Genomic DNA, 24833 nt, shown 5'->3' on the forward strand with positions numbered 1-24833 from the left:
TTGAAGTTTTGATAAAGAAATGTCTTCACCTGGGTGTATGGACTTTTGTCCATTGGCCTGGGAGAGGGGGTTCGAGCCCTGAAATGGTAATCCAAGCTGTGTGTGTGTGTGTGTGCGTGCGCCCATGTTTTTCTGTGGACAGGCCGTGGCTTCCATCAGCTTCTCAAGGGGTATGTGACCTCTAGAAGTTGTCACGGTCATTGAAAGGCTTCCTCTGTCCCGTGGAGGAGACGGGAAGGCTCGGTGGGGAGGGCCGGGGAACCCGGGCAGCCTGGAGCCCAGCGGGGCACAGCGGCAGGGCCTGGGGGTCTCCGCGACATCCTGTGCGCGTGAGCACTGGCGGGAGAGGGAATGAAGAGACTTTAAGGCTGTGGCCATGCAGGGAGCGGAGCGGGCGGGACTGGGGAGGGCTCCGGAGCTGGGCGGGTCTTGCAGCTCGGGTAGGGGCGTTGGGGAATCCAGGGCCCGGTGTTCCCTGCCGTCGTCAGGTGGGCGGGCGGGGTCACGTCCGCTGAGTTCTGCTGGGCCACGATGGCTTTGGCCATCGCTACAGCCCTGGGAGAGAAGGGGCAGTTGAACGGGGTCGGGGGAGCCACGTCAGCAGGGAGCGGGGACCGACCCCTGCAGCCGGCATGGTCAGGACCTGGCTGCAGCCTGCCACCCGGGCCAGGGCGAGAGCTTGCGCAAGGGTCCCCTGCCTCAGTTTCTCCACCTGCAAACAAGCTGAGGGTTTGCCTGCCTCCTGGGTTAGAGGCAGAGGTCTGATGCTGAGGACAGGGCCCCGGGAGGCTCTCAAGGCTGGGGAGGCATTAACTCTTTCTGTGAGACCCCCCTGCTGGGCCTGTGCTCCTCACCCCACCCTGGGGGCCGGCGTGGCCATCACAGGTAGGGGCGATCGGAGAGACACAGGTGGGTCCCGGTGCCTCCAAGAGGGAGGCCAAGAAGCAGCTGGGGGCTGGGAGAGGCATCATGACAGCTCTGTGAAGGGAACGTGACAGCGACCACGGCTGACACCCTTCATGCCAGGTGCTTGGAACTGCCTTCTGCATCTTCCTGGTGTCACCTTGGCTCACCCTCCATCACTATCCCCATTTTACAGGTGATCAGACTGAGGCCCGGGCTGTTAAGTGACTTGCTCAGGGTCACACTTAGCAAACAGAAGGCGGTTTTAAAACGAGAGGGAGGCCCTGGCCGGTTTGGCTCAGCGGTTAGAGCGTCGGCCTGTGGTCCGGAGAGACCCGGGTTCGGTTCCCGCTAAGGGCACGTACCTCGGTTGCAGTTTGTCCCCGGCCCTGGTTGGTTGTGCAGGAGGCAGCCACTCGATGAGTCCCTTTCACGTCGATGTTTCTCTTCTCTCTCTCTCTCTCTCTCCCTCCCACTCTACCTAAACAAAAAATGAAAAAAAAAAAAATGTCGTCGGGTGAGGATGATTAAAAAAAAAATAAAACGAGAGGGAGTGTTAACAGAGAGGAGCCTGGTCCACACTGGCCTGGGGGGGGTTGGCCCTGGGAGTGGTGGTTGGTCAGCCGCTGGGATGGGTGGCGGGTGGAGGGCCCCGGGGAGGGAAATTCTGAGGGCTGGCCTTGCGTGTGAGGTTTCCCATCCATTGCAGGTGAGCCGAATGAATTAAGCTATATATCCTGACAGCAAAATATCAAGCAGTCATTTTCTGTACTATTGTAGATCAGTGTTGACCTAGAAAAATGTTCGCAGTGTGTTCACTCAGAAAGCCAGGTCTCCGTCGGAGTGCTTGTACATCCTGAGCCTGTCTCCCTCCTGGGCTGGGGCACGGCTGACACGTCTTCGGATGCTCACGGCTTCCGTGTGCCTTCGAGACAGTCGCCAGGTGAACCCCCAGGTCAGGAGACAGCGTATCGCTGCCACTCCCCAAGCCGCTGTCTGTCCCTCCTGGGCCAGCCCCCTCTTCTTTAGCAGTGACCGTTATCCTGGGGTTTAGGGGACGGTTCTCTGTCGTTTATGTATTGTGGTCGCGTTACCGGAAGAAGCGTGCGCACGTTTCGGTTCACGGACAGAGAAAAGTCTGCAAGGATGTGTCCGTCCGAGTTCCGGGCAGTGGTGAGATCAAGGGTGATTTTCTTTTTTCTCAGCTGCGTTTTCTAAGTTCTCTGTGAGGAACGTGTTCGCTGTGTGCTCGCCCGAGGTCACCTGGTCCCTGACCCAGCGTGGGGCAGAAGGCATCCCTGCCACCGATGTTTCAACCAAAGTCTCCCCCCGACCCCCACCCCGCCACTGTTCCAGGTCCCTCTGCATGGCCCTAGAGAGACCAAGTCTGGGCCTGCTCCTTCCCCGGAGAATACCTGACCCTTCCTCTCGCTCGGTCTTGCGCACCCACCCTCCAGCGAGGGACAAGTTGGGGGTGGGGATGACATGGCCGTCAAACCCTTTAGCTTGCTGGGGCGCCTGACGGCCTTCCAGAAACATCCTCTCCAGGCTGTTTTTTTTTTAATCCTCACCCGACGATACATTTTTCCCCCTATTTATCTTCAGATAGAGTGGGAGAGAGAGCGAGAGAGAAAAATGTTGACGTGAAAGGGACACACCGACTGGTTGCCTCCCGCACGACCCTGACCAGGGCCGGGGACCGAGCCGCAACCGAGGCACATGCCCTAGACCGGAATGGAACCCGAGACTCTGGGCCACAGGCGATGCCCTAACGCTGAGTCAAACCAGCCAGGGCCAGGCCATGCGTCCGGTTGGCTTTGTGGACGGGTCATCACAGGCCGTGCAGGTCGCGCATTTCGGTTCACTGGTTTTCGGGGCGTTCGCGGAGCCCTGGCTGCAGCCATCGCCACTCTGACGTTCAGCCTCCAGGGGACGAGCCTCGGGCTGGGCTCGTCCGGGGACGTCGAGATATAAGACTCAGGAGGTGTGTTTCTGCCTGGTCCCTTGCGGCCGAGCTGTGTCCTTCCTGGCTCCTCCCAGCGGGAGGCCCTCAGCCTCCTGACCTTCGCTGGCCCTTCCGGGCTTGGCAGACCACTGGACCGCCCCAGATGGCCCGTCCCCGTGAACGGTTCTGCTGGGACGGGGCTGTGCCAGCTCAGAGTGCCCCGCCCACGCCGCTGCTCAGCTCCAGGGGCCCTGGAGTTGCAGCACGGAGCCCAGGGCCCAGGGCCGTGGAGCCCACACCAGCTGCTCGCTGCCCGCCCCTGGCTGAGTCACAGGACAGCTTGCAGGCTCACCTGTCTCCCGGTTCCCGGCTCCCTTCTTCCCAGGGCAGGGTGACTCGGCAAGAAACAAGGCCTGTGGGTATCCTCCTCCAGACTGACCCCACAGGTGCAGTGACTCGACCCACCTTGTCTGGGCTCTGGACCCGTGAGCACGGTGACCGAGCGCTTTCCTGGCAACCCCGTGAGGCTGGGCACCTCCGTAGACGCGGCTGAGCACACGGGCGCTGCTCGGCCCGCGGAGGGCCCTCTGGTCACACCCGGAGGCCCCTCTGGTCACACCCGGAGGCCCCGGGGGAAAGCACTTCAGCAGCCAAGTCTGAACCCAGGGCAGGATGAGGAAGTGACCAGACACAGAAACAGCCTGGAGAGGATGTTTCTGGAAGGCCGTCAGGCGCCCCAGCAAGCTAAAGGGTTTGACGGCCATGTCATCCCCACCCCCAACTTGTCCCTCGCTGGAGGGTGGGTGCGCAAGACCGAGCGAGAGGAAGGGTCAGGTATTCTCCGGGGAAGGAGCAGGCCCAGACTTGGTATCTCTAGGGCCATGCAGAGGGACCTGGAACAGTGGCGGGGGTGGGCATAGGGAGTAGACTTTGGTTGAAACATCGGTGGCAGGGATGCCTTCTGCCCCACGCTGGGTCACGGACCAAGTGACCTCACCGAGGGCCCTTCCCGCCCCAGACGAAGGCTTTGTTCCAGGGCCAGCTCTTCTGAAATGTACGCTCCCCAGGATCCCCACTTCGGCCGAGATCCTGCTGTTGACCCTCAGGAAACCCAACCTTGAGATGGGGCCCACGTCACATTCCCCCGGTTACATTTCTTAACGGTCAGATTGATGGAGGGTGCCCCCAGCCCTAGACACAGGTCAGCGTGCTTATTGTGTGTGTGTGGGGGGGTGACAGAGGGGCCCAGGCCAGGACTCCTTGTCCTCTGCCTCCCGCTGGCTCAGCTCCAGCTGAGGGGAGCATGTTCGCGACCCGAGCGGGGACAGACGCTCTCCCCCAGGAGAAGGGTGGCAGACATTGTCAGGGAGCCCTGACCTCACAGTGCGACAGCTCAGACCAGTGACACCCCCTGAGGAGAGCCGTCCGTGCTGCCCGGTGGGGGGGAGGGTGGACCTTCTCGCTGAGGCTCCCCCGCGAGTAGCCAGCACACACCACGGACCTTCGTGGTGCCCCAGGTTGGCCGTCCCTCTGCACCCCGGCTGCTTGAGCCCCATCTTTATGACTGGTGGGCCCCCGGCAGGAGTCACTGTTCTGACTTCACCCCTGCTCTGATGTCACAGCATAGCCGCTCTGTCGTTGCCATGGCAGCAGTCTGCCACAGTTCACCAGCTGGGCAGGTGCTGGCTGCGGCGGAGGTGGGGTGGCGGTGGGGTGCTGCCATTCCGGACAGCCTGGGTCAGAGGGCGGAGACCCCGGCACACCAGCCAGGGCTGAGGTTCCTGCTGTGTCCACCCTTGATTTGTTGTGGGGAGGGGTTCTTCTGTGCCTAGCCATTAATGAGCCCCGTAAGAGGCCCTCAGGAGGCACAGGTCCAGAGGCTATTTTGCAAGTCCCTGCACCCTGGGGCTCTCTATATACACTTAGAAGGGGGGGGGGGATGGGCTTGGGGATGAAGGTGGATGCTTAGGAGAGGGGAGGGCGAGGGAGAGGCCATTGTGCAGATAGACAGCTGTTGATAGTGGGGACCCCTGACCGAGGCTGAGGGACACCGATGATTGACATGGTCAAAAGACATTTAGGAAGCCACAGTTGGATGGGCCGTAAGCGGCCCACCTGGTAGCCTGGTGTCTCCCGTAATCCCGGAGACCCTGAGCCTCGTGTGTCTTTGTGAAGCTGATCCAGCCGATGACGGTGACGTGGTGAGGCTGAGCCCGTCCCCTGAGGCTGGCTGCCTGGCCACCTGGGCCTTCCAGTCTTGTCTGTGTGTCAGGAGATGCCTGGACAGACAGACTCACAACCCTCCCAAGGATATGGGTGGAAAACCTGCTGAGGGGCCTGGTTAGGACTCATGTTCTGTCACAACCACCCCTGGCCAAGGGGATTCTGATGCAGCCCTCCAAAACCCAGCTGGCTTCAGGAACTGCCTGCCACTCGGGACCTTAGCTGAGAGTCATAGGTGGCCCAGAGCGGAGGCTCACACAGCACACGGGTGTCGCCGTGTGTTTTTAGGGGCTAGGATTCAGAGAAAAGGAGTTTCAAAAGATTTCTGTTTGTTTTATCTGGGCTTGGCTTGGATGCCTCCAGTGATGGGTGTCTCACTACCTACCAAGTCAGCCCAATGATTTCAACACAACCTGGTAGAAAGTGCTTCTTTCCATCCATCCAGTTCCTGCGTCTCTAATGTGTTCTCGGTGGGCTAGCTCAGTCATCTGGAGACACGCACAGTAAGTACCCCCCTCTTCCTCCAACAGCTCGCCAGGCATGTGGGTGTTTCTAGTAGTGATGAGTGCCAGCATCAGTGTAATTATTATTCCCTTCTACAGATGGGCAAACTGAGGCTCCCAGGGTTAAGGACCTTACCCCAGGTCACACAGTTAATACTCCTAAGCACCCCAGTTTGCTGTTCTAGAGCTTTCCATCACCTGCAGGCCTCTCTTAAAACTTCTTGGTTCCTCAGGACTTTTCTTCCTATGGCAGGTTGTTGTTTTTTCATTCTCGTCCTGAACGAAGGTGCAGTCCTTCCCGTCCCTGCCGTTCTGCCTTTTCTGATTCCTGTCTGGGGGGAGGCAGCCCCCCACCGTTCAGGTGTTTCTTTTCGTCAAGCCGTGGTCCTCAGTCGTGTAGACTTCTTACTGGGCTCCTTCCTGGGTCCTTCCAGTTGTATCGTGAAACTTTTCCCTCATGACGGTGTCTAGTTGGGTGTTTTAGATATTCGCACCTCTTGTCTTTTTAGAGTTACCCGGACATGCATCTGCCCGTCAGCCCCTTGCTCGCTGGGGTCCCTCCTTGGTCGTCACGTCTAGGCGGTGCTGGGACGTGTCCCGAGCCTTGCTGTGAGCCGGCTACGTTATTTCGTCCCGCGGGTGGGGAGTGGTGGGTGCTCCTGAGACACTGGCCTTCCTCTTCCGCGTGTCCCTTTCACACGGGGCCCAGAACGTCCAGGGAGGTCTGCCCAGCTCGGGCTGGGCTGGCCGGACCCTTACCCCACCTGTGCTAGGCATTTCTGTCTACGCAGGCAGAGATCACGTGGGCTCGCTTGGTGGCCACGTGTCTGTGCCGAGCCCTGGCTCAGCCAGCTCCAGCCCTCTGGTCTCCCTGCTTCTTCGGACGGACAGTCCCTGTGTGCACCCGCACCTTGGATCTGGGGCCCACCCGTGACCTGTCGATGGGTCCCCGTTACCTCTGTCTGGTTCGATCGGCAGGTGTGTGGCCTGTTGAAGCCTGAGCCGGAGATTCGCTGTCCAGACCATGCTGGTTTCCGTCCCCCCGGGGTGCTTGTGTGGGTGTCGCCCCAGAATCCACCAGCTTGGACTTCGCACGCTCAGGTGAGTGGGTGTGGAGCCGTCGGTGCTACAGTCACTCCTCTTCACGTGCAGTGTGACAAGCCACTTCGTGTGGGTCAGGCAGGGCGGCGTGGGCGCTGCGTGCAGAAAGGTCAAGGTCCCGCGAGACAGGCCAGCGGGAAGTGGTGACCAGGGAGGACACGGAGCTGTGAGAACCCGACTTGAATGACCCGCACGAATTCTGGGGTCATTTGGCTTAGACGGACTCGTCCTGCACAGGCCCCCCCCCCCCAAAAAAAAAAAGCCTTGAGCAATGCCCTGCTGCAGTCCTGGAGAGAATCCAGTTTTACAAGGTCAGATTGTGTCTTTTCTCTGTGCTGTCAGGAGACAGGTGACGCTTTCACGTGATGGTGAGCTTCGGTCACGGGGATATGTTTGCTCCGGCCCGCCCGAGCCCGTTCACACGTCTTCATGTTTCAAAGGGAACGAGGCCAGCCCGAGCCACACAGGCGCTGGGTCTGTGGGCCTTGGGGAGGCCGGAGCAGCTTCCCTGTTGCTTCGAGGTCAGGGGATGTGGGGGGAGGGGAGGAAGCAGACCTGGGCTGGCGCCTGTGGTAGGGCCCGGGGTGTCCATTTGAGGAAGAGGAACCTGAGTGAGTGCAGTTCTGGCTCTGGGCCTGGGTGTGGGCGTGTGCATGGCAGGGAGCCTGGCAGCTGTGCCCAGCTGGGAAAGGGGTGTTGAATCGTGACCTGCTGGACGGGCCCCAAGCCTGCGGGCCAGGGACGGCCCCACTGGGGAGATGGTTCACTGAGCGTGTTCCTGGGCCCTCCTGCTGAGCCCGGGATTGGGAGGGCATCGGTCTGGGGCGGATCCCCGGAATCTGCGTTTCCCCCGACAGCTCAGGTGGTAACAGTGCAGGTGGCCGCGGACGCGGTCGGAGACTTGCTGGTGTAGGTACTGAAGTCACGCAGCTGGACGAGAGCCGTGACTGTCCTCAGTGCTGCAGGAGGGCTCAGGTGTGGGCGTGGTGGCGGGAGCCTGATGGGAGGCTCTCGGAGGGGCTCGGGGGAGACACCAGGATGTCAGAACACTCAGGTCTCACTAGCACGTGGAGAGGGTCTTAGAGGTGACAGGAAGGGGCGGGCGGAGGGCAAGGAGCCATCCGCAGGGTTTCCCGTTCCCAGACGATGGAGCTGACTGTCATTTCTGGACTCCACCTCTGTCCAGATGTTTTACATGTTCAACCGTTTACGTGTCTCCAGGAAAAGCCGCTCAGCAGCACAGGAATGCCACCCCCCGTGCGCCTGGCTCAGGGTGTAGTGGGGTGCGGGAATGGGTGCTCCGGGGCGGGAGGGGCCCCTCCAGGGTTTGCTCATCGTCGCTGGTCCGTAGAGGGTGTGAGCCAGTGAGCGACTCCCGGCCCAGAAACAGACTTTGGCTCTTGGGGTACACTGACCCCTTTCTCTCCAGGTATCTTCTGAGACAGATGAAGGAACCTTCACAGCTGCTCGGCTCTCTGCCCGCCTGCCCGGGCACCCCCGCAGCCACTCCCAGATTCAAACCCAGATTCAAGCCTGGCTGCTCACTGTGAGCGAGAGGGAGTATCCGCGCCCTCTGAGCTCCCGCCTGTGTGCGGCCCCGCTCTCCTGTCTCGTGGGCACATCCTCGGGAGCGGAATTGCTGCGCCGTGGGGTAGCCCCCCCTCGGGGAATTTCCAGGGTGGCTGCCCATTTCGCAATCCCCCCGGTGGTATGTGCGGCTCCGGTTTCTCCAGGCCCTCTCCAGCCCTGACCGTCAGCGTTTCTTCTGGTCGTCATCCCGGTGGGGTGATAGCATCTCACTGCAGCTGCAGGTTGCATTTCCCCGATGACGGGTGACCTTGAACATCTTTGTGTGGGTTGCCAGCCGCCCAGACATCTTTGCTGAAGGTCTGTTTCCATCTTTGGCCCACTTTTTAAGTCCTCACCTGAGGATATTTTCCCATTTATCTTCACATAGAGTAGTGAGGGAGGGAGGGGAGGAGAGAGAGAAACATCGATGTGAGAGACACACATCGACCGGTTGCCTCTCGCACGACCCCGACCAGGACCGGGGATCCACCCACACGGAGATTCGTGCCCTTGACTGGAATGGAATCTGAGACTCTTTGGTCTGCAGGCCGCCGCTCTAACCACTGAGCCAGACTGGCCAGGGCTGGCCCATGTCTAAATGGGATTAGTTGTCTTCCGGATGAGCTGTGAGTTGTCTACGTCGTCTGCATTCAGGCTGGGTTGGATATGTGGTTTGTCGCTGTTTCCTTCCCGCCTGTGCCTCGTGTTCTCCCTCGTTCACGATCTTGGGAAATGCCAACGTTCTTCATTCCAGTGGTGCCCAGTTGATCGATTTATTGCTTGTGCTTCTGGTAGATCTCAGGGATCTTTGCCTCACCCGAGGTCATGAGGGTACAGTTGATTCCTTCTAAGTATGTGGAGTTTTAGACCTTGTATTGAGGTCTCCGACCCACTGTGAGTTCATCTTTGTGTGTGTGTGTAGCTTCATCCGTGGTGGGATGAGGGCCTGGATTCGTCCTTTGTGCACGGGGATAACCAGCTGTCCCTGCACCTTTGTCGGGGCAGACGTACCCCGTGCTCTCCCCTGCTCAGTGGCCTTGGCAGACCTTTGTCAAAAATCTGTTCAGCGTGCCCCCTTTCTCTGCCTCTCCTCTTGTCCATCGTGGTGGCTGGCAGACGGGTAGACGATAACATTAACCACCATCCTAAGGGGTCAGATTTACCAGAAGCTGGAGGCGGTGAGACCAGCCGCGGTTGGTCGCCGTTACTGTGGTTGACCGAGAAGGGCAGAGGGCCTGTGCCTGCCACCTGCAGCTGTGTGATCTGGGTCCAGGTTCTTAACCACCCCCTGCCTCAGTTTCCCCACCTGTGAACCCAGGGTGGTGACAGCTCCTTCCCGCAAAGGTTAGTGTAGTAGAGCGCCCGGAGGGGAGCTGCGCAGTGGACACAGAGGCGCCGCAGCCTGGCTGGTGTCCCTGGCCGCCGCCAGGACCCGGGCTCTGGAGGCCCAGCCTGGCTCCGCACTCCCAACCACGAGCAGGCTGGGGCAGCTGAGGGGCGCCCCCTGCAGACAGCCGCTGTCCAGGGAGCCGCTGCTTGGCCCACAGGCTGGCTGGCTTTGACCTCAGTGGCGCGCGACTCCGTGCCCTGGTGAACCCACCTCCTCCTCTGGGCACGCCTGAGCCCGTGTCCCTGATGCTCGAGAGTCCTCTGATAATCACCCGAGGAAAGAGCTGGGGGTCGTGGAAACAGGAGTAACACCAGTGTAGTCTCCTCTGTGATGGATTTGCAACGGGTTCCAGCATCAAACACGCACACACAGGCCTCCCCCTGCACAGGCCTCCGCTTACACAGGCGCCCCTCCCCCAAGCGCACTGGCACACGACGCCCCGCCTAGCAGGCTCCTCCTCCTCCACCCCATCCTCCTCCCATTCATAAGCAGCTCTCCCTCCAGAGGGCCCCTCACGTGCACCCTCCCACCCGCACCTGACAGGGGTCTCAACCTTGGCACGGTTGACGTTTGGCACAGATCACTCTTTGCCGTGACCCCAGCACCACGGCCATCCTGTGCCCTGGGGGATGTGCAGCAGCACCCCTGGCCTCCACCCACGAGATGCCAGTGACACCCCCTCCAGCTGTGACAGCGATGTCTCCCGAAGTTGACACATGTTCCCCGTTGAAAACAGGGCCCTACGGGATCTTGTGAACGGTATGCAAGACAGAAATCAGGGACAGAGTGGGCCCCGGGGCCGGTGTGGAGGGAGAGGTTGGGTCTGTCCCTTCATTCAGAGCCCGTGTCCCTTACCCCCAGGGCCTTGCTCGCTCTCCGGGCAGTGGTGTGTGTCCTCCTGCCCCCTCGGGTCTGACGTGGAACTGCCGTGGCATCCGTGGCTCCTCGGCCCCTCGTGCTCGCTCCTCGGCCCCCGGCTCCCACCAGCTCCCCTCCGACGCCATGTCTGCCAAGGTGTCCAGCATGAAGAGGCACCCGGAGAGAGCTGCTCGCCGGAGCCCCCATCCCCATGACGAAGGCTTGCTTTTGAGGCAAAAACACTCACTGCTGCAGGCCCGAGAGAGCGGAGACCTGGCCACGCGGAGAAGACCGGGCCCCGGGCCGCAGAACGGCCGGCAGCCCTGGCACTGGGCAGAGGCGTCGAGGGCGGGGTGGCAGGAGGCCCCCAGCCAGCACGTCCGGGCACAGCAAAGACTGCGTTTAGCACATCTGTTAGGCGTGGGAAGAGGATGGGCCAAGCAACATGAACCCTACTCAGAGGGGCCGGCCTGGCGGCCCAGGGCCAGGAAGACGCGGGGAAGGGCCGCCAGGGGAGAGAAGCGTTGCAGAGAAGACCTGGGCAGACTGCAGCCCCGGCGGGCCAAGTCCCGGAGGACGGTGGTGGGCACGGAGAGGAAGGGGGCTAGCCAAGGCATGGGCCTGCCGCGTCTTCCCCCGGGGCCCCCGGAGAAGAGTAAAGGGAAACGGGGGCCTTCAAGGAAGACGGGCGGCGGCTGCCGTCCCCCTGACCCTCGGGCGAGAGGAGGCCCGGACGCGGTGGGGCTCTGGACCGCTGCAGAGGGGCTCACGCTGCTGGGGCAAGGGGAGAAGGACACTGCCCAGGGCGGGAGGCGGCGGCCGGGGAGGACAGCACATCTGGTTCCGGGCCTGAAAAACAACTGTCTGGGTCAGAGTCCCAAGAGCAAGGTGGACAGTCTGGAACAGCTGAGGTCCATCAGCCCGACCTCTGGAGGGGAGGCCTCATCCCAGGCAGCCCCGTGCCAGCCCCGTGCCAAGAGCAGGTGGCAGAGGGAGCTGGAGTCGGTCTTCGAAGCGCTGTTTACTGTAAACAGAAGGCTGAAGAGAGAGCTGAGCCTGCACCTGCCGCCCCGGCAGGGGGGCCTCTCGGAGCTGCAAGGGCTCCGAGGAGACACCTTGAGGGAGAAGCCGGCGGTGGATGCAGAAATGGAGCTGGTGCCCGCCGGGGGAGCCATGAGTGCCGTCCAGGCGGACGCCTGCCACTCCTCCTCGCCCAGAACCAACCTGCAGAAGCTGCTGGGCCCGCTCGAGGACCAGCCCGGTCGGAGGATGGCCGAGCCCCAGCTTAAGGACGAGGGGAGCCTGTCGTGTTCTGAGGCAGGGACACTTATCAGTGAGGAGAGCCCGCACTGGTACGGCGCAGACTCCAGACACGAGCTGCCCAGACTGGACATGCTGTCGCTGCGGCTTCGCCTGCAAGAACAGGCAGACAGAGCTGGCTCCGCGCCTTCCCGGCTGAAGCAGAGCGTGGAGCGGAGGAGACTGACACCGCTGGAACCGCCTGAACCCCCAGAGGGGAGCTTGGAGGCCCTCAGCCAGACCCTCAGCCAGACCCTGAGCCGGGCCGAGCGAGGAGATGAGCGGAGGGAGCGGATGAGAGCTTACTCGGCTCCCAGCAAGGTTCCCTCCTGGGAGCAGGGGAAGGAAGGAGGATATGCGTCCCGGCCCGCCTCCCCCCAGGGGGCCAGCGGCTCTGATGATGATGACTACAGTGACCACAGTCAGATGATCTCTGACCTCGAAAAGCAAATTTTACAGCAAAACAAGTTACACAAGCAGTTTCTTGAAGAAGCCAGGAAACGCTTGCAAGAATTTCAGAGGGTATGTTAAAAGTGCGTGTCCCACCGTGATCAATACAGCACCGGGACCTGGCGTGATGCTGGGCCCGGGACCTAAGTGTGTGGAACCTGTTCTGTGTCGCCGGGCCCCCTCCCCGTTCCTTCGTCCTGCCTTTGACACGGAGTCCTGCTGGGAAGGGCCCCTTCGCACGGAAACAGGAACCCGTGTGGGTGCGCCGGCCGGTCTGGCCAGGGCCGCACAGAGGCGGGGCCCAGAGCCACAGGGCAGACGGGAAGTCCAGGTAAATTCAGCACTTCAGATGTTGGAGGGGAGCAAACACCGTCAGGGGCACCCGAGGTCAGACAGGCACGGTTTCAAAGGATGCATCAGCGGTTGCTTAGCCACAGGGGGAGGCGCCCACGGGGAGATCTAGCTCACACCTCTGTCTTTTAAACTGAGCTCGTTGACGAGGACACCCCTTAGTAGCATTCTCGAAGCTCATAAAAATAGGTGTGGGGAGGGAGAGAGGGAAGACAGAGAGAAAAGGGGAGCAAGACTGGGGGAGGGGAGAGACGGAAGGAAATGGCTTCCAGGCACTTATCCCAAGTAGGTGACCCTTTGGGGCTGCCCGTGGTGGGGGGACCCAGGTGTCTGGTCAGTTCCTACCCCCAGCTTTACCTCTGACTCCACAGCCATGGAGACCCCACACTGGGTGGGGTTTTATCTGCCAGTTGCATCTGTAGGAACTGGGACAGAGGGGAACAAATTTCTTCTGCAAAGAGCCAGGTACTAAATAGTTTAGACTTTGCAGGGTACTGCCCCCCCCTCAGCCCCCCAGACAACATATGGATGAATGGGCTGAATTCCAGTGAGACTTTGTTTGCAGAAATAGATGGGGGGCTGGTCTTGGACTAGCCCCTCAGGACCCCAGATACACTGAGTGGATCACACACCCTCCACCAGGCACGCACTCATCACTGGTCCGCGAACGGCCTCTTCGTTTACGTGGATTTCGTAGACGGAGTGAGCCCACCACGCAGACCGAGCCACGGAAGGTCTGCTGCGAGGCAGCTTCTGTCCGTTTCTTCCCCTCTGTGTGCTGGGCCCCTTGGCTACCTGCCCCCTGACCGGGGGCTGCCCTGCGTTCCGTGACGTGGACGTAGACACGAACTCGGAGCCCGCTATCGTCGAGTTTTACTTGTGTCTGGGCTTCATAAGAAGGATGCGATACGATGCGTCCTTTCAGAAGCTCTTCTTGGACTCGTGCTCATCCATGTCACACATGGGTATCATTGATCTGTGTTGCCACGGTCTCATGTCATCACGTGACTCTCGGAGCCTTCTTCCCGGGATCCCAGCTGTTTACATCTGTTCACACCAAGAGCTGCGTCCCTCCTGGGACCGAAGGCTGGGTGTCGCCCTGGCCGGTCTGGCTCAGTTGGGGGGTCGTCAGTGCATCGAAAGGTCGCTGGCCCATGTTGCTCTCTCTCTCCCTTCCCTCTCTCGAAAGTCCATTCTAAAAGGTATTTTGAAGAAATTGGGTGTCAAAAAGTGCTTGGAAGGTTGAAACACCACGCTGGGCCGTGGGAAGGGTCCCGTTACTTCTCTTCTTCCCGATTTCACCCTTTTATTTCTTCTGCCCCGGAAAATGTTGGCTTGATCTTACGCTCTTTTTCCTTTACGGAGACAGAGGCAGACGCTGCCCCAGCACTGGGCATGAGCAGAGAGCCGCACACCGGGGGTCGGGGGACTAGGTTCTGCTGCAGGATACAGGTCACGAGCAAGTGTGGGGTGACAGGTGGCAATGGTGGGACCCCCAGGGAGATGTGAGGGACTGACCAGTGGCCTGTCCCTGAGGAACCCGAGCCTGGCTCCCTGAGGAGTGTCATGAACCCCCAAACATGCCCATTTGCGTGGGACAGTAACAGCCTCCCACAAGGTGGTTTTGTTTTTGTTTTTAAAGCAATAACTTGGGTGAGGAACCTTCCACCAGCTCATGTTTCCATTGTGTGGTCTCTACTGTCTGCCCGTGGACTTTCCACTTGATGTGGAAAAAGCATTTGCTCCCAGCCCGGTCGCAGTCTGGCACTGGCTTCCGGAGTGGTGGGCGGAGCCGCACAGCAGCCCCAGGTGATTAAAGCCCAGCCTGCCGGCCGGTGTGGCTCAGTGGTTAACCGGCAACCCTGCACCAAGAGGTCTCCAGTTCGATTCCCAGTCAGGGCACGTGCCCAGGTTATGGGTCCGATCCCCAGTGGGGAGCACGCAGGAGGCGGCCCGTCGATGTTCTTTCTCTCCGATGTTTCTATCTGTCTCTCCTTTTCCCTTCCTGTCTCTCTAAGCAATAAAGAAAAAAAAATTTTTTAAAAGAACGCCCGGCTCTGAAGCCTGGAGGCTGTCTTGGGGGTGACCTGCGGGGGAGGGGAGGGTGCAGGCATCTGGCCGATGCTCAAGCCTTAGGTGTTGCAACCACCTGCCGTTCCTGCGCCCGTGGATCGCCGCGTGTGAAGAGGGTGCTGCGGGATCACCGGGTTTAAAGCCGTGGCCACAGGGGACCAAACGTTGCGTAATGAGGTTTTCCTGACCGGGCCTGCAGGCCGCGATGTAATGAACGGACGAGCCTGCCTTTGAGTGGGTGGTTTTTGTTTCCAATTTCAAAGGTCGTATTTGTGGTCCACGCATTCTAGGTGAGGAATCGCCCCTTCTTGGCCACACCGGAGCTAAAAGTAGGTGTGGGGGACGGGCAGCGAGACATGGTGCAGGCTGACTCATCACTGCCCGGACAGCCACACCTACACTGTCCCCTGGCAGAAGACGACACCCTGCCTCTTCCACCTGTCCCACAAGGCTCAAGGAGGCAGGGCACCTCTTTGCCCAGGCCAGTGGCGTGGGGAATGAAACAGTCCCCCGCCCCCATACGGCCTCCAGTGAATCCGTGGAGGTGTCACAGTGACTCCTGTCTCTGTGAGATCCCTGTCTTTGCCCCTCTGGGTCCCTTCGACGCAGCTGGACTGAGGGTCCTGGAGGGCACAGGTTCTCTGCCAGCAGCGCAGGTGGTTGCGAAGACCCCTGGGCCGCAGCTGCCCTCGGACACACTTCTCGGGCCCTGCCCACGGTTCTTCTAGAGCTTTCCATGGGCTTTGGCTTCTGCTTCCACATTTGGGGGCAGCGTTCCTGCTCCTGTCTCACTCTGCTTGGACTAGAACCTTCCTCGTCTGTCTCTCTGCCTCCTCCCCAGGCCGCAGAGGCTCGGGAAGGCATCCGTGGCCGACCTGGGGCAGACGGCCACCGGTTTGTCCCAGAGGTTTGCAGGGGACAGCAGCAGGGGACAGGTCCACTGTCCATAGGCAGGAGCAGGCAGCCGTGTTGGACGGGTCCCGGGACAGGAGCAACGGGAACAGGTTCACCCCGTGACGGCAGGGTTCACCCCATTTGTGCACTCGCTGGGCTCAGGACATCATCGGTTTGGGGCTGACCCCGCATTCCGTGTGCCTGCGCCCTCCCCGCCCAGCCAGGTACGCAGCCAGTGTGTGACATCCAGGACCTCAGGAATGTGAGAGAAGGGGAAAATAACGATTTTCAAGACTAGGAGGACTGGGGTCCTCTCTGACCTTCAGTAGTTCTTCCACCAGGAATAGGCCATCAGATGCAGAGGGCACCCTGCCCCGGCCTCCTCCCACGGAGCGGACCAGGCCGCCCTGCACCGGTGGGGTTGGCCCGGCCCTGCCCTGGGCTGGAGAGGGTGGGGCTGGCTTGCTGCGTGCACCACCCCGCGCTGCAGCTCTGAGGGTCCTTCTGCGAGGTTGAGCCAGCAGGACCAGACAGAGCCTCGGGACACGAGCTTCCTGGCGCCCGGGTGGGTTTCTTGCACGGTGGACGCTGGGGTTCCAGCCTCTGCATCCGTTTCTGTCCCCTGGCTGAGAGATGCAGCCCGCTGGGGTCGGCCCACAGACCTGAGTCCCATGCACTGTTCATACTGACATAAGCCACGGGCCGTCTCTCAGTGTTCACTCCCCTAAGTGAGGTGGCCTGGGAGGAACAGACCTGCCCAAGGTCACAGCCCGCGGCGCCAGGACCCCGGTCTGCTGCCCCTCCGTTTTGAGCCACCGCCCGGCCCCTCTGGGCCCCTTCCTCAGCCCGTGGGTGGGGAGGGTTGAGGGGCGGCCTGGCCAGGCCCCCCCGCCCGGGTGGTGTGCGAGGCAGAGCTTGGCTACTCCCGGGGTCTGGCGGAGAAAGTGAGCGCGGCCCTGCCACAAAGCCGCACTGTTCTCGGCGAGTCCTCCCAGGACCCGGTGCATTTTTGTCAAATGATTCAGCAGCACGTGAATGGGAAGGGCCGAACCCGAGGCTTGGGGAATGTGACCAAGGCCTCTCGCATGGGATCGCTGGGCCCTCGGGGAGGAGGGGGAGGGTGCCAGGCTGGGGTCAGGCCGTGCCAGGGTCCCCGGTGGCCGGGCTGGACAGTGGTGCTGGGAGAACCTTCCCTTCAGCTCCAAGGTCGGGGGTGGGGGGCGGTGAGCAGACGGACAGGAAGTGGAGGTGGGAGAGCTGGTCTCCATGGAGACAGACATCCAGTGGACAACAGCTCACGTGTGTGCTAGAATCTTGAACAGCCCTGGGCAGGCCTGGCAAGCCCCCAGGTACCAGGCTCATGGGCAGCGTGGCCCAGGGCTCGGGCTGACCCCCATCACCTTCCCAGCCCTACCCTCCACCCCCAAACACGCCTTCTCTGAGAAGTTTTCATTCCAGACATTTCTAACCTGTCCTGAGTCACACTGGCCAAGTCTCTCCCTCACCCTGGACAGGCAGAGCCCTGCCCCAGAGCTGGGGACATCCGCTGGTCCCTGGGGATGGGAGGCATGCAGTGTCCTCACAGCCCCTGCAGGGACACAAGAAGCCCTTGCCCCCCCCCCCCAGCAGCACAGGGCTGTTTTTAATTACTAAATGACAGCCCCCTTTTTTCCCTCCTTTCCCTAAAAGGAGTGGACTTGGAGGAGGTCTGCTCTAGCTCTGAGGGAAGGGGCGGGGCATGCAGGCCGGGACGACAGCCTGGACTTTTCCAGCCGGGGGCACCTCGGATGAGTGGGGGCCGACAGCCAGGCTGCAGGCGCAGGTGGGGCTGGACACGCCCACGGGCTTCCTGGCACCCAGCCAGCGCTGCTGACCTGCGTTTCTTGTGACACAGCCTGGACTGCTCAACCACACCCTCATGTGTTCAGGGACAGGGCCTCCAAGCCTGGGTGTCAGAGGGTCTGCAGTCTGCTGCACGATCCCCTTTCTGGGTCACCGGCCCCCCCTAGCCAGTGAGGTCAGCCCACCCGCTGATGACGCAGATGCCGTCCCCTTGGGAAGGGTGCAAACCCATCTTTGCTGTGGCCCCCAAAGCCCCCAAGGTGATTTAATCACATGCAAGCAGTTAGGGGTCGTCAGTAAGCAAAGGGCAGGGCCCCCTTTCCCCCAAGTGGCATCTCGGGGAGCTCAGATGGGAGCGTGGACATGCCTGAGCTCTCGGCTCCCTTCTCTGGGGAGTGTAGACAAAAGTGTGGAACCCTACAGCCCCCTCAAGGACCCAGCAGAGCAGGGCCCAGGCGGGGAGCCCAGCATTCTCTGCCCAGCCTGGAGTGAGTGCGGCCCGTGTTTCATCTGGGAGAAAATCTTTCCTAAACTCCTCTGAAACTGTTGGCATGTAATTCGACCCAGAGACGCAGAAATGGACCCAGTGACCCGCAGAGGACGTTAGCATCATTTGCATCGCTGAAACATCAGCTCCTGTCTGTGGCCGGCCGGCTCCCTGGGGCCGCATGCGGCTAGCCGCTCTGGACCAAGGCCCACGGTGCCCTGGGCGGGCGGTCACTTCTGTCGAAGCTGCGGAACGGCCCACCCTCCCACTCTTGATGGGGGCCATTAGGGACTTTGGCAAATGTTCTGGCCAGTCCAAGGTCCCCACGTCCCCATCCCCACAGCAAATGGTAGTGGGAGCCTCATCGGAGGGACCCCTGGGCGTTTCCCAGAGGGCTGTGACCAGAACCCCAGAGCACCGACCCTGCCTGTACCCACGTCCCAGGTCCCAGGTCCAAGCTGGAGGCTTCAGGAGGTGGGCTGGGCGGGGACAGTGCCCTCTCCGCTCTGAGCCAGCCCTGCCAGCCTGAGTCAGCGCCCATGGAAAGCTCAGATGATCCAGGGCCGGATTTTGACCTTGCACGAGACGGATGTTTTTCCGAATCCTGGGATTCTCCCACCTCTTCTGGGCAAACACGTGATGTTCCCTCCGCCAGACCTCTGTCTCAGCGGGCACGGGGGCTGCGAGTCCGTGTTTGCAGGGCGCGTGGGCACGAGGCCGCGACTGTCCGGGAGTCACGTGTTGAAAGCCACGGGTGTACCTGTCCTTGGTGCTGGGAGCCTGTGCCCAGCAGGGCGGTGCCACCGGGGAAGGCAAGATAATAAAGAGAGCGTGTGGCATAAACCAACTCCCGGGCAGTTTTCTTGCCGGTCTGGCTGCCCAGAGGGTATGAACATAGCTGGTTCTTGGTCTCCTGGCTTCCCCAGGAACTTCCAGGACCCGGCAGGACTCCGAGGTGTTGGTGGGATGTGGGAGGAGACACCGTCTCAGCCTGGGCTGGCCCAAGCCGCAGCGTGTGCTGGGGACACCAAGGTTTCTGGCAAGCCCCCTCGCTGTCCCCTGCCCCTCAGGACAGCGGCAGGACGGTCTGGCCTGCGTTGTTTTTTCCCTGGGTGGTTGACATCTCTCACAGTCTAAATGTGGCCTGTGTTCTTTGGATCATCATCCGTGATCTTGACTTTCCACCCGCCCAGTTCTTTTCCGTCGCCAACCTGGCGGCTGTACCGGGGATTGTTTTTGCAGGCTGCTAGCAGGGGGAAGTGACATCATGTGGTGTCCGTGGCCCGGGGAGGGGGGGCGGGGCTCTGCGGTTGCGTGTGCTTTGAATTAAGTGGACGGTTGTGCATTCCAGTAGCCGACATCTGGCGGTGAATTCATCAGCCAGTGTATCACCCTTGATCTCAAACCCAGATGTTGAGAAGGGAGAGAAGAAAACGCACTCTGAGCAGTCCGAGGAGAAGCCATCATTTTGGGGAGCAAAGCAGAACACGAATCTCGATGAAGACTCTCCCTCCTATTTCCCGGGCTCCTGCGGTTGCGGGGGGCGGTAGAGCGGAGCAGCCCTCTCCCGGGGCGAGGGGCAGGACATGGGCCGATCCCCCACCCTTGGGCCAGATGCCAGGCCCAGCACGTATGTGTGTTTGGTCAACACATGTCCAGGCCTGGATTTTAATTTCTTCCCGGCTTCTCTGGGTCTCTCTGCCTTTCCCCGGCCCTGTTCCCTCAGTGACCTGAGACCCAGAGCAGCCCCTCCCTCGCTTGGTGTGGCCTCCACCCGGAGCTCGCCGGGATGCCCGCCACTTGGGGGCAGCAGATGCATCTCCAGGGGGTCCCCCGCCTCCCCCCTCCCACCACTGGCGAAGTGCTGCTGGTGTTCCTGTCTGTCGCGTCTCCTCGCCCGGCTTGGATGCTCCTGACGTTCAGGCTTGACACTGAAGACCTCCCACACCTCACCTCCTGCTGGGACAGAAGGCGAGGGTCAGAGGTGGGGTCCACCATGACCCCCCCGCCCCACCACAGGTGGCCCATTCGTCCAGTTCCCCCTCGGGCCTCCTTATTCACCCCTAGAGCCCTAGGGTCAGGATGGATCATTTCCAAAGCTTCCCACACCCGGGGCTCACCCCAGATGGTCATTCCCTGGCACCTTCGGGACAGGTGTGTGCCCAGCCCTCCATGTCTGGAAGGTTTTGGTGCTTTGGGGACAGTTTCCCTGGGACTGGCCCTTCTCTTTATTCTTATCATGTCTCCTTTTGCAAAGCGGGGAGGAGGTTCCCACCCAGAATCCAGAGAGACCCTGAAGAATCTGAATTCTCGTTCTTGATGGACCAGCTGAGTCAGAGACCCTCCTGGCCCCTGCCCCGGTCCTGGCACGTCACTGGCCGCCTCGGTGCCAGCTAGCGGTCGGGTCTCAACCCCACGAGTCTGCCCTGGTCCCTGGATCCACCCCGTCTCTCCTTTGCTGACCGTTTGCAAAAAGAAAGCGTGTGGTTTGTAGCCCCAAACAAAGCAGATACGTCCAGGAGCTGCATCAGACCCAGGCTTGGGGTTCGAGCCAACCAGGCGGGCTCTCTGGACCTGGGCAGCTCTTGCCCAGGGATGGGGAGGGGTCTCATCTGTCTCCTACAGTGCCCTCTGGCTCTGTCGTCCTCAGCTAGATGTGGCTCTGTGCCAGGCCCTTGTCACATCCCCGGTCTCCGGTCCTCCCGGCCTGATGGTGGGAGGTACTGGTGGTGTCTGCGTTCCGGGCATGGCGCTACGTCATCCCTGAGACCACAAGCTCCGAGGGGGCAAGGTGGGACCTGGCTCCGTATTGTCCCTTTCTTTTTTTATCCTCAACGGAGGACACTTTTGCATTTATCTTCAGATAGAGCAGGAAGGAGAGAGGGAGGAAGAGAGAAACATTGACGTGAGAGAGACCCATTGACTGGCTGCCACCCACATGACCCCAGCTGGGGCTGGGGACAAACTGCAACCGAGGTACGTGCCCTTAGCGGGAACCGAACCTGGCACTCTCTGGTCAGCGGGCTGACCCGTATTGTCCCTTTCAAATGGTTCCTTAGACTGCCTGGGAGCCTTGGGGGCTTTTGTAGGGAAAGATGCAAGGACCTCAGTGCCCAGACAGAATGGAACCTTGCGGCTGTTTGACAGTCGATTTTGCTTGTTTCCGGTCCCCGCCGGCGTCCGTTGAGCGCCTGTGCGCTGTGTGGCGTGGGAGTGGGCCTCTGTGAAGCAGGTTCGGGGTGTTCCGAAGAGCGTGCAGGACGGGGTGCACCCTGGCACACCCGGTGGCGGCGTTCCTCCGAGAACCGCTGTCTCCTTGGGCTGGTCCCGGTTCATTCGGCGTCGTGAGCCGATGACAGCGCCACAGAAGGGAACGCTTACGACGGTGAATCTGGTCCGTTGCCTGGTTTGTGTAAGCGCTGTTTTGTGCAGGACTGCAGTGAGGTATAGGGCAGGCAGGCAGGAAGAGGGGTGGACCAAAGGCAACCGAAGTATCCCAGGCTGCCAACCCAGGTATCTCAGGTTCCGCAAGCATTTGCTAACGTCTGAGCACTATGTCCTGTGGCCTGTTAGAAGCTCCCAGAGCAGACAGGAGTACACCGTGTTTACAGCAGAATGGACGAGAGATGCGGAATACGCCATGGGACAGCTTTCCCCAGAGGGAAACCAGAAAGGGCAATTTTAACTGGGCTTTGAAGGATGAATAGGAGTTCTCCATGCTGACAGTAGGGGATAGCATTCGGGGCAGAAGAAAGATGCCTGTCCAGAGATGGGGACACCCCTGGGCAGGTCCAGGCTTGGGGGAATATTGGGGACTGATGGAACAGAACAGCAAGGCGGGGGCCACCAAGGCAGCAGAAATAACCATTGGCTGACACCAGGTTGCAAAGCGTTTTTTTTGTTTCAGACGAGGGCAGTGGCAGCCAAGATGGATGTTTGAGCTGGAAGGGATGTGACCCTAAAAAGACACCTGGTGCTGGGGGTGGGAGGAGATGCTGGAAACGGTGACCTATGACCAAGGGCAAAGCCCTTTGTTCCGGGGTGGCCCGCTGGGTGGCATTTCCTGGAGGTGGCTTTGCAGGTGGGGAACTGGCCCAGGTTGGGAAACAGGAACCTGTGGCCTGGGCCCTGGTGACTCAGCTCCAACCGAAGAAAGAAGAATGGGGCTTGGGCCGGGGCGGGTGCTGGGGCCGCGGCCGGGGACTCTGGTACCAGGCTGAGATTGAGAGAGCACTCCGGTGTCCGGGGGGATGGGCACAGACAGGACATCCACATGCCTGGGGCCCCCTGTTCTGCGGGAAAAGGTGGCCTGGCCTGCGGTTCCTGGGATCCGAGCTGCCCCCCGGGGGGAGGTGGGACGCTCCCGGGCGCCGGAGCGGTCCGCTCCTTGTTTCGATTTCCCTCACGTCCGCACTGACGTGCCGCTCACCCAGAGTGACCTCGCACAGCTGCACTTCGCGGGCGAAGCTTTGAAAGCCATGAGGACCCTCTGTGGTGCCGGCCGATAGGCCTCGGAGGGAGAACAGGGAAGGCTCTGCCCAGGGCCAGCGGGGGCTGCTGATCGTGACTCGTGGGTTACGGGTTGTGGCGGAGGCCTGGTTCCACGGCTGGTCGGGAGCCCTGTGGTGCGTGGCCCCCAGCAGCTTCCTGCGCCCGGGAACATTCTGGAGCCTTTCCAGCCCGACCTCTTCCCCGTCCTTCCTCTTGCGTCCTGGTCCGTGATCACCTTTCTCTCCGCTGGGCCTCCTTCGGCATCTGTCCCTTCGTCCGGCCATGTCCGCGCTCTCGGCCAGCTCCATGCCCTTTCGATTAAAACGCTCTGACCCCTCGGTGGTGCCCAACAAATACTTGTCACTGCACAGAAGCATCCGCAGGACATTCTCTGGGGACGCTTTTAAGACAGATTCGGAGGTCAGTGGGATAGGCCCTTTGGACTCAAGACCCCCAAACCTGAATCTGATGGGACCGACCCCTCCGCTTCAGCCAGAAGAAGGCGTTTGGCGGGAGGGCGGGTCGGGGCCATACCAGCATCGAACTCGTGACCAGCACCCAGGCCGGTCGGGTGCTCCCGCACCCCGACATGCACCTTGGAGAGAACGAAGAGCCCCGGCACTCGGGCCAGCCAGCGCACAGAGCCGAGTTCGAGTCAGAATCTGCCGGCAGAGGGGCCAGGGCTCTGCTCGGAACCAGGAGGCGTCTCCCATCACCTCTCGGCCCGCCTGCCCGGCTGGCTGGCGCCCACGGCCCTGCGGGGGCTGGGGTCCCCGCGCCCCCACCTCACTGTTGTCCCGTGCACATCCTTGGAGCCAGCACGGGTTGTGGGACGCTGCTAACCTGTGTCTTTGTGTTTTGCAGTGATCAGGGCCAAGGTGGTCAGTCACAAGGAGGTGGGCTCCGGGAATGACATCTACGGGAACCCCATCAAGAGGGTCGAGTATGAGATCAAGCAGATAAAGGTGAGGGCGGGGCCGGGCTCCCTCTGGCGGGCCGAGCTGCGGAAGGGTTGGGGTGAGGCTGGGTCCCCCTGTGTCGGTGCTCTGGGCAGCCGGCGTGTTCCAAGAGGCTCCGCATCAGTGAGCAGTTGAGCTGACCCCCTTGCCCAGGGGTAGCATCCCGATCCAGGGGTGCCTCTGCTCGGGTCAAGGAGCAGTGCTTGACCAAACCCTGGACGTGTATGGAGGTGGTGGTCCTCTAGGAGGGGTCACAGCCCCCCGGAGACACAGCCCCTCGCAGACTCTGAAATGACCTCACTGGTGGCGGGGAGAGCACAGGTGTTGTCCTAGACGGGTCCCTGCAGGTGACAGTGCTGTGCCCCACCTGTGACAGCAGCCACACTGAGCCATGAATGACTCCAAAGAGTCACCTTGCAGGGGGAACGGCTGTCCTTTATCCGTCTCACTGGTCTGCGTCTGTCCCCCTCTCCGTGCCGGCTGGCCACGGGGGCAGGAGGGACCGTGCCACGCCAGGGGGGCGTGGAATCGAGGCTGTGCAACCGCTCCGCTGACCTTCGCTCCTCTTCGTCTTTCCAGATGTTCAAAGGACCCGAAAAGGACATTGAGTTTATCTACACAGCGCCCTCGTCCGCCATCTGCGGGGTCTCGCTGGACGTTGGAGGGAAGAAGGAGTATCTCATCGCAGGTGCGTGCGTGGAGGTGGGCGGGGAGGGGGGAGCGTGGGAGGCAGCGGTGGAATCTCAGGCCTTCCGGGGGAGAATTCCTAGGGGCCTCCACCTCCCCACCCTCCACCCTGACATTCCCCAGCAGTGGAACCACGGGGCTTGATGGGAGAAACAAAGTAACCAGTAGGGTCCTGAGGTCAGGTGGAGACAGAGCGGAGAACTCTGCCTTTTGTTGTGAAGATGCTGGGAACAGTCCAGGCTGGGCAGGAGGCGAGGGAGAACTGACACTTTGTTTTAAATCTGTTGCTATTATTATGCACCGGCCTCTTTGGTCAGCCTATCTCTATTTTTTATTGTGGTGAAATACACAGAACATAAACTTTACCATTTTGACCATTTTTAAGTGCACGGTTCCGTGGCATCAAGCACATTCGCTCACATTGCTGTGCCGTCATCACCCCACCCATCTCCAGAGCCTTTCTCATCGTCCCAAACTGAACCCCATCAAACACCAGCACCCCTGTTCCTTCCCCCCCACCCTGTACCCGCCCTTCTTCCTGTCTCCTGCATCTGACTGCTCTGGGTCCCTCGTGGAAGTGGGATCGCACACTATTTGTCCTTGTTTCATTGAGCACAGTGTTCTCAAGGTCCATCCATGTCATAGCATGGGTCAGGAGCCCTCCTTTTTCAAGGCCGAGTAATACTCCACTGTCTGGACGGACCCTGTTGTATTTATTGTTGCATCTGCTTGTTAAATGCTGTATTCTTAAATACAAGCGCTTCCCTTTACGTCTTACCCCAGCTGCCTGCCCCCCCAGGAGTTCAGA

At 60.8% G+C, this 24833-nt stretch overlaps 1 protein-coding gene across 2 annotated transcripts in view; it reads left to right on the top strand.

Moving 5' to 3' along the window:
* Window positions 1-24833, top strand: part of TIMP2 (TIMP metallopeptidase inhibitor 2) — a 43149-nt gene that overhangs the window by 6932 nt on the left and 11384 nt on the right. Inside the window, exons 1-3 of one of the 2 annotated variants that reach the window (XM_036268030.1) lie at window positions 7190-7286; window positions 23244-23344; window positions 23918-24026. In XM_036268030.1, the coding sequence (XP_036123923.1) occupies window positions 7205-7286; window positions 23244-23344; window positions 23918-24026 (292 nt within the window). In that variant the 5' untranslated portion in view covers window positions 7190-7204. Of the gene's footprint in view, window positions 1-7189; window positions 7287-23243; window positions 23345-23917; window positions 24027-24833 lie in introns of those variants that run through there. The other variant, XM_036268029.1, reaches the window with a different exon arrangement.

This window comes from Molossus molossus, unplaced genomic scaffold, assembly GCF_014108415.1.
Source record: "Molossus molossus isolate mMolMol1 unplaced genomic scaffold, mMolMol1.p scaffold_m16_p_19, whole genome shotgun sequence".
Taxonomy (NCBI): domain Eukaryota; kingdom Metazoa; phylum Chordata; class Mammalia; order Chiroptera; family Molossidae; genus Molossus; species Molossus molossus.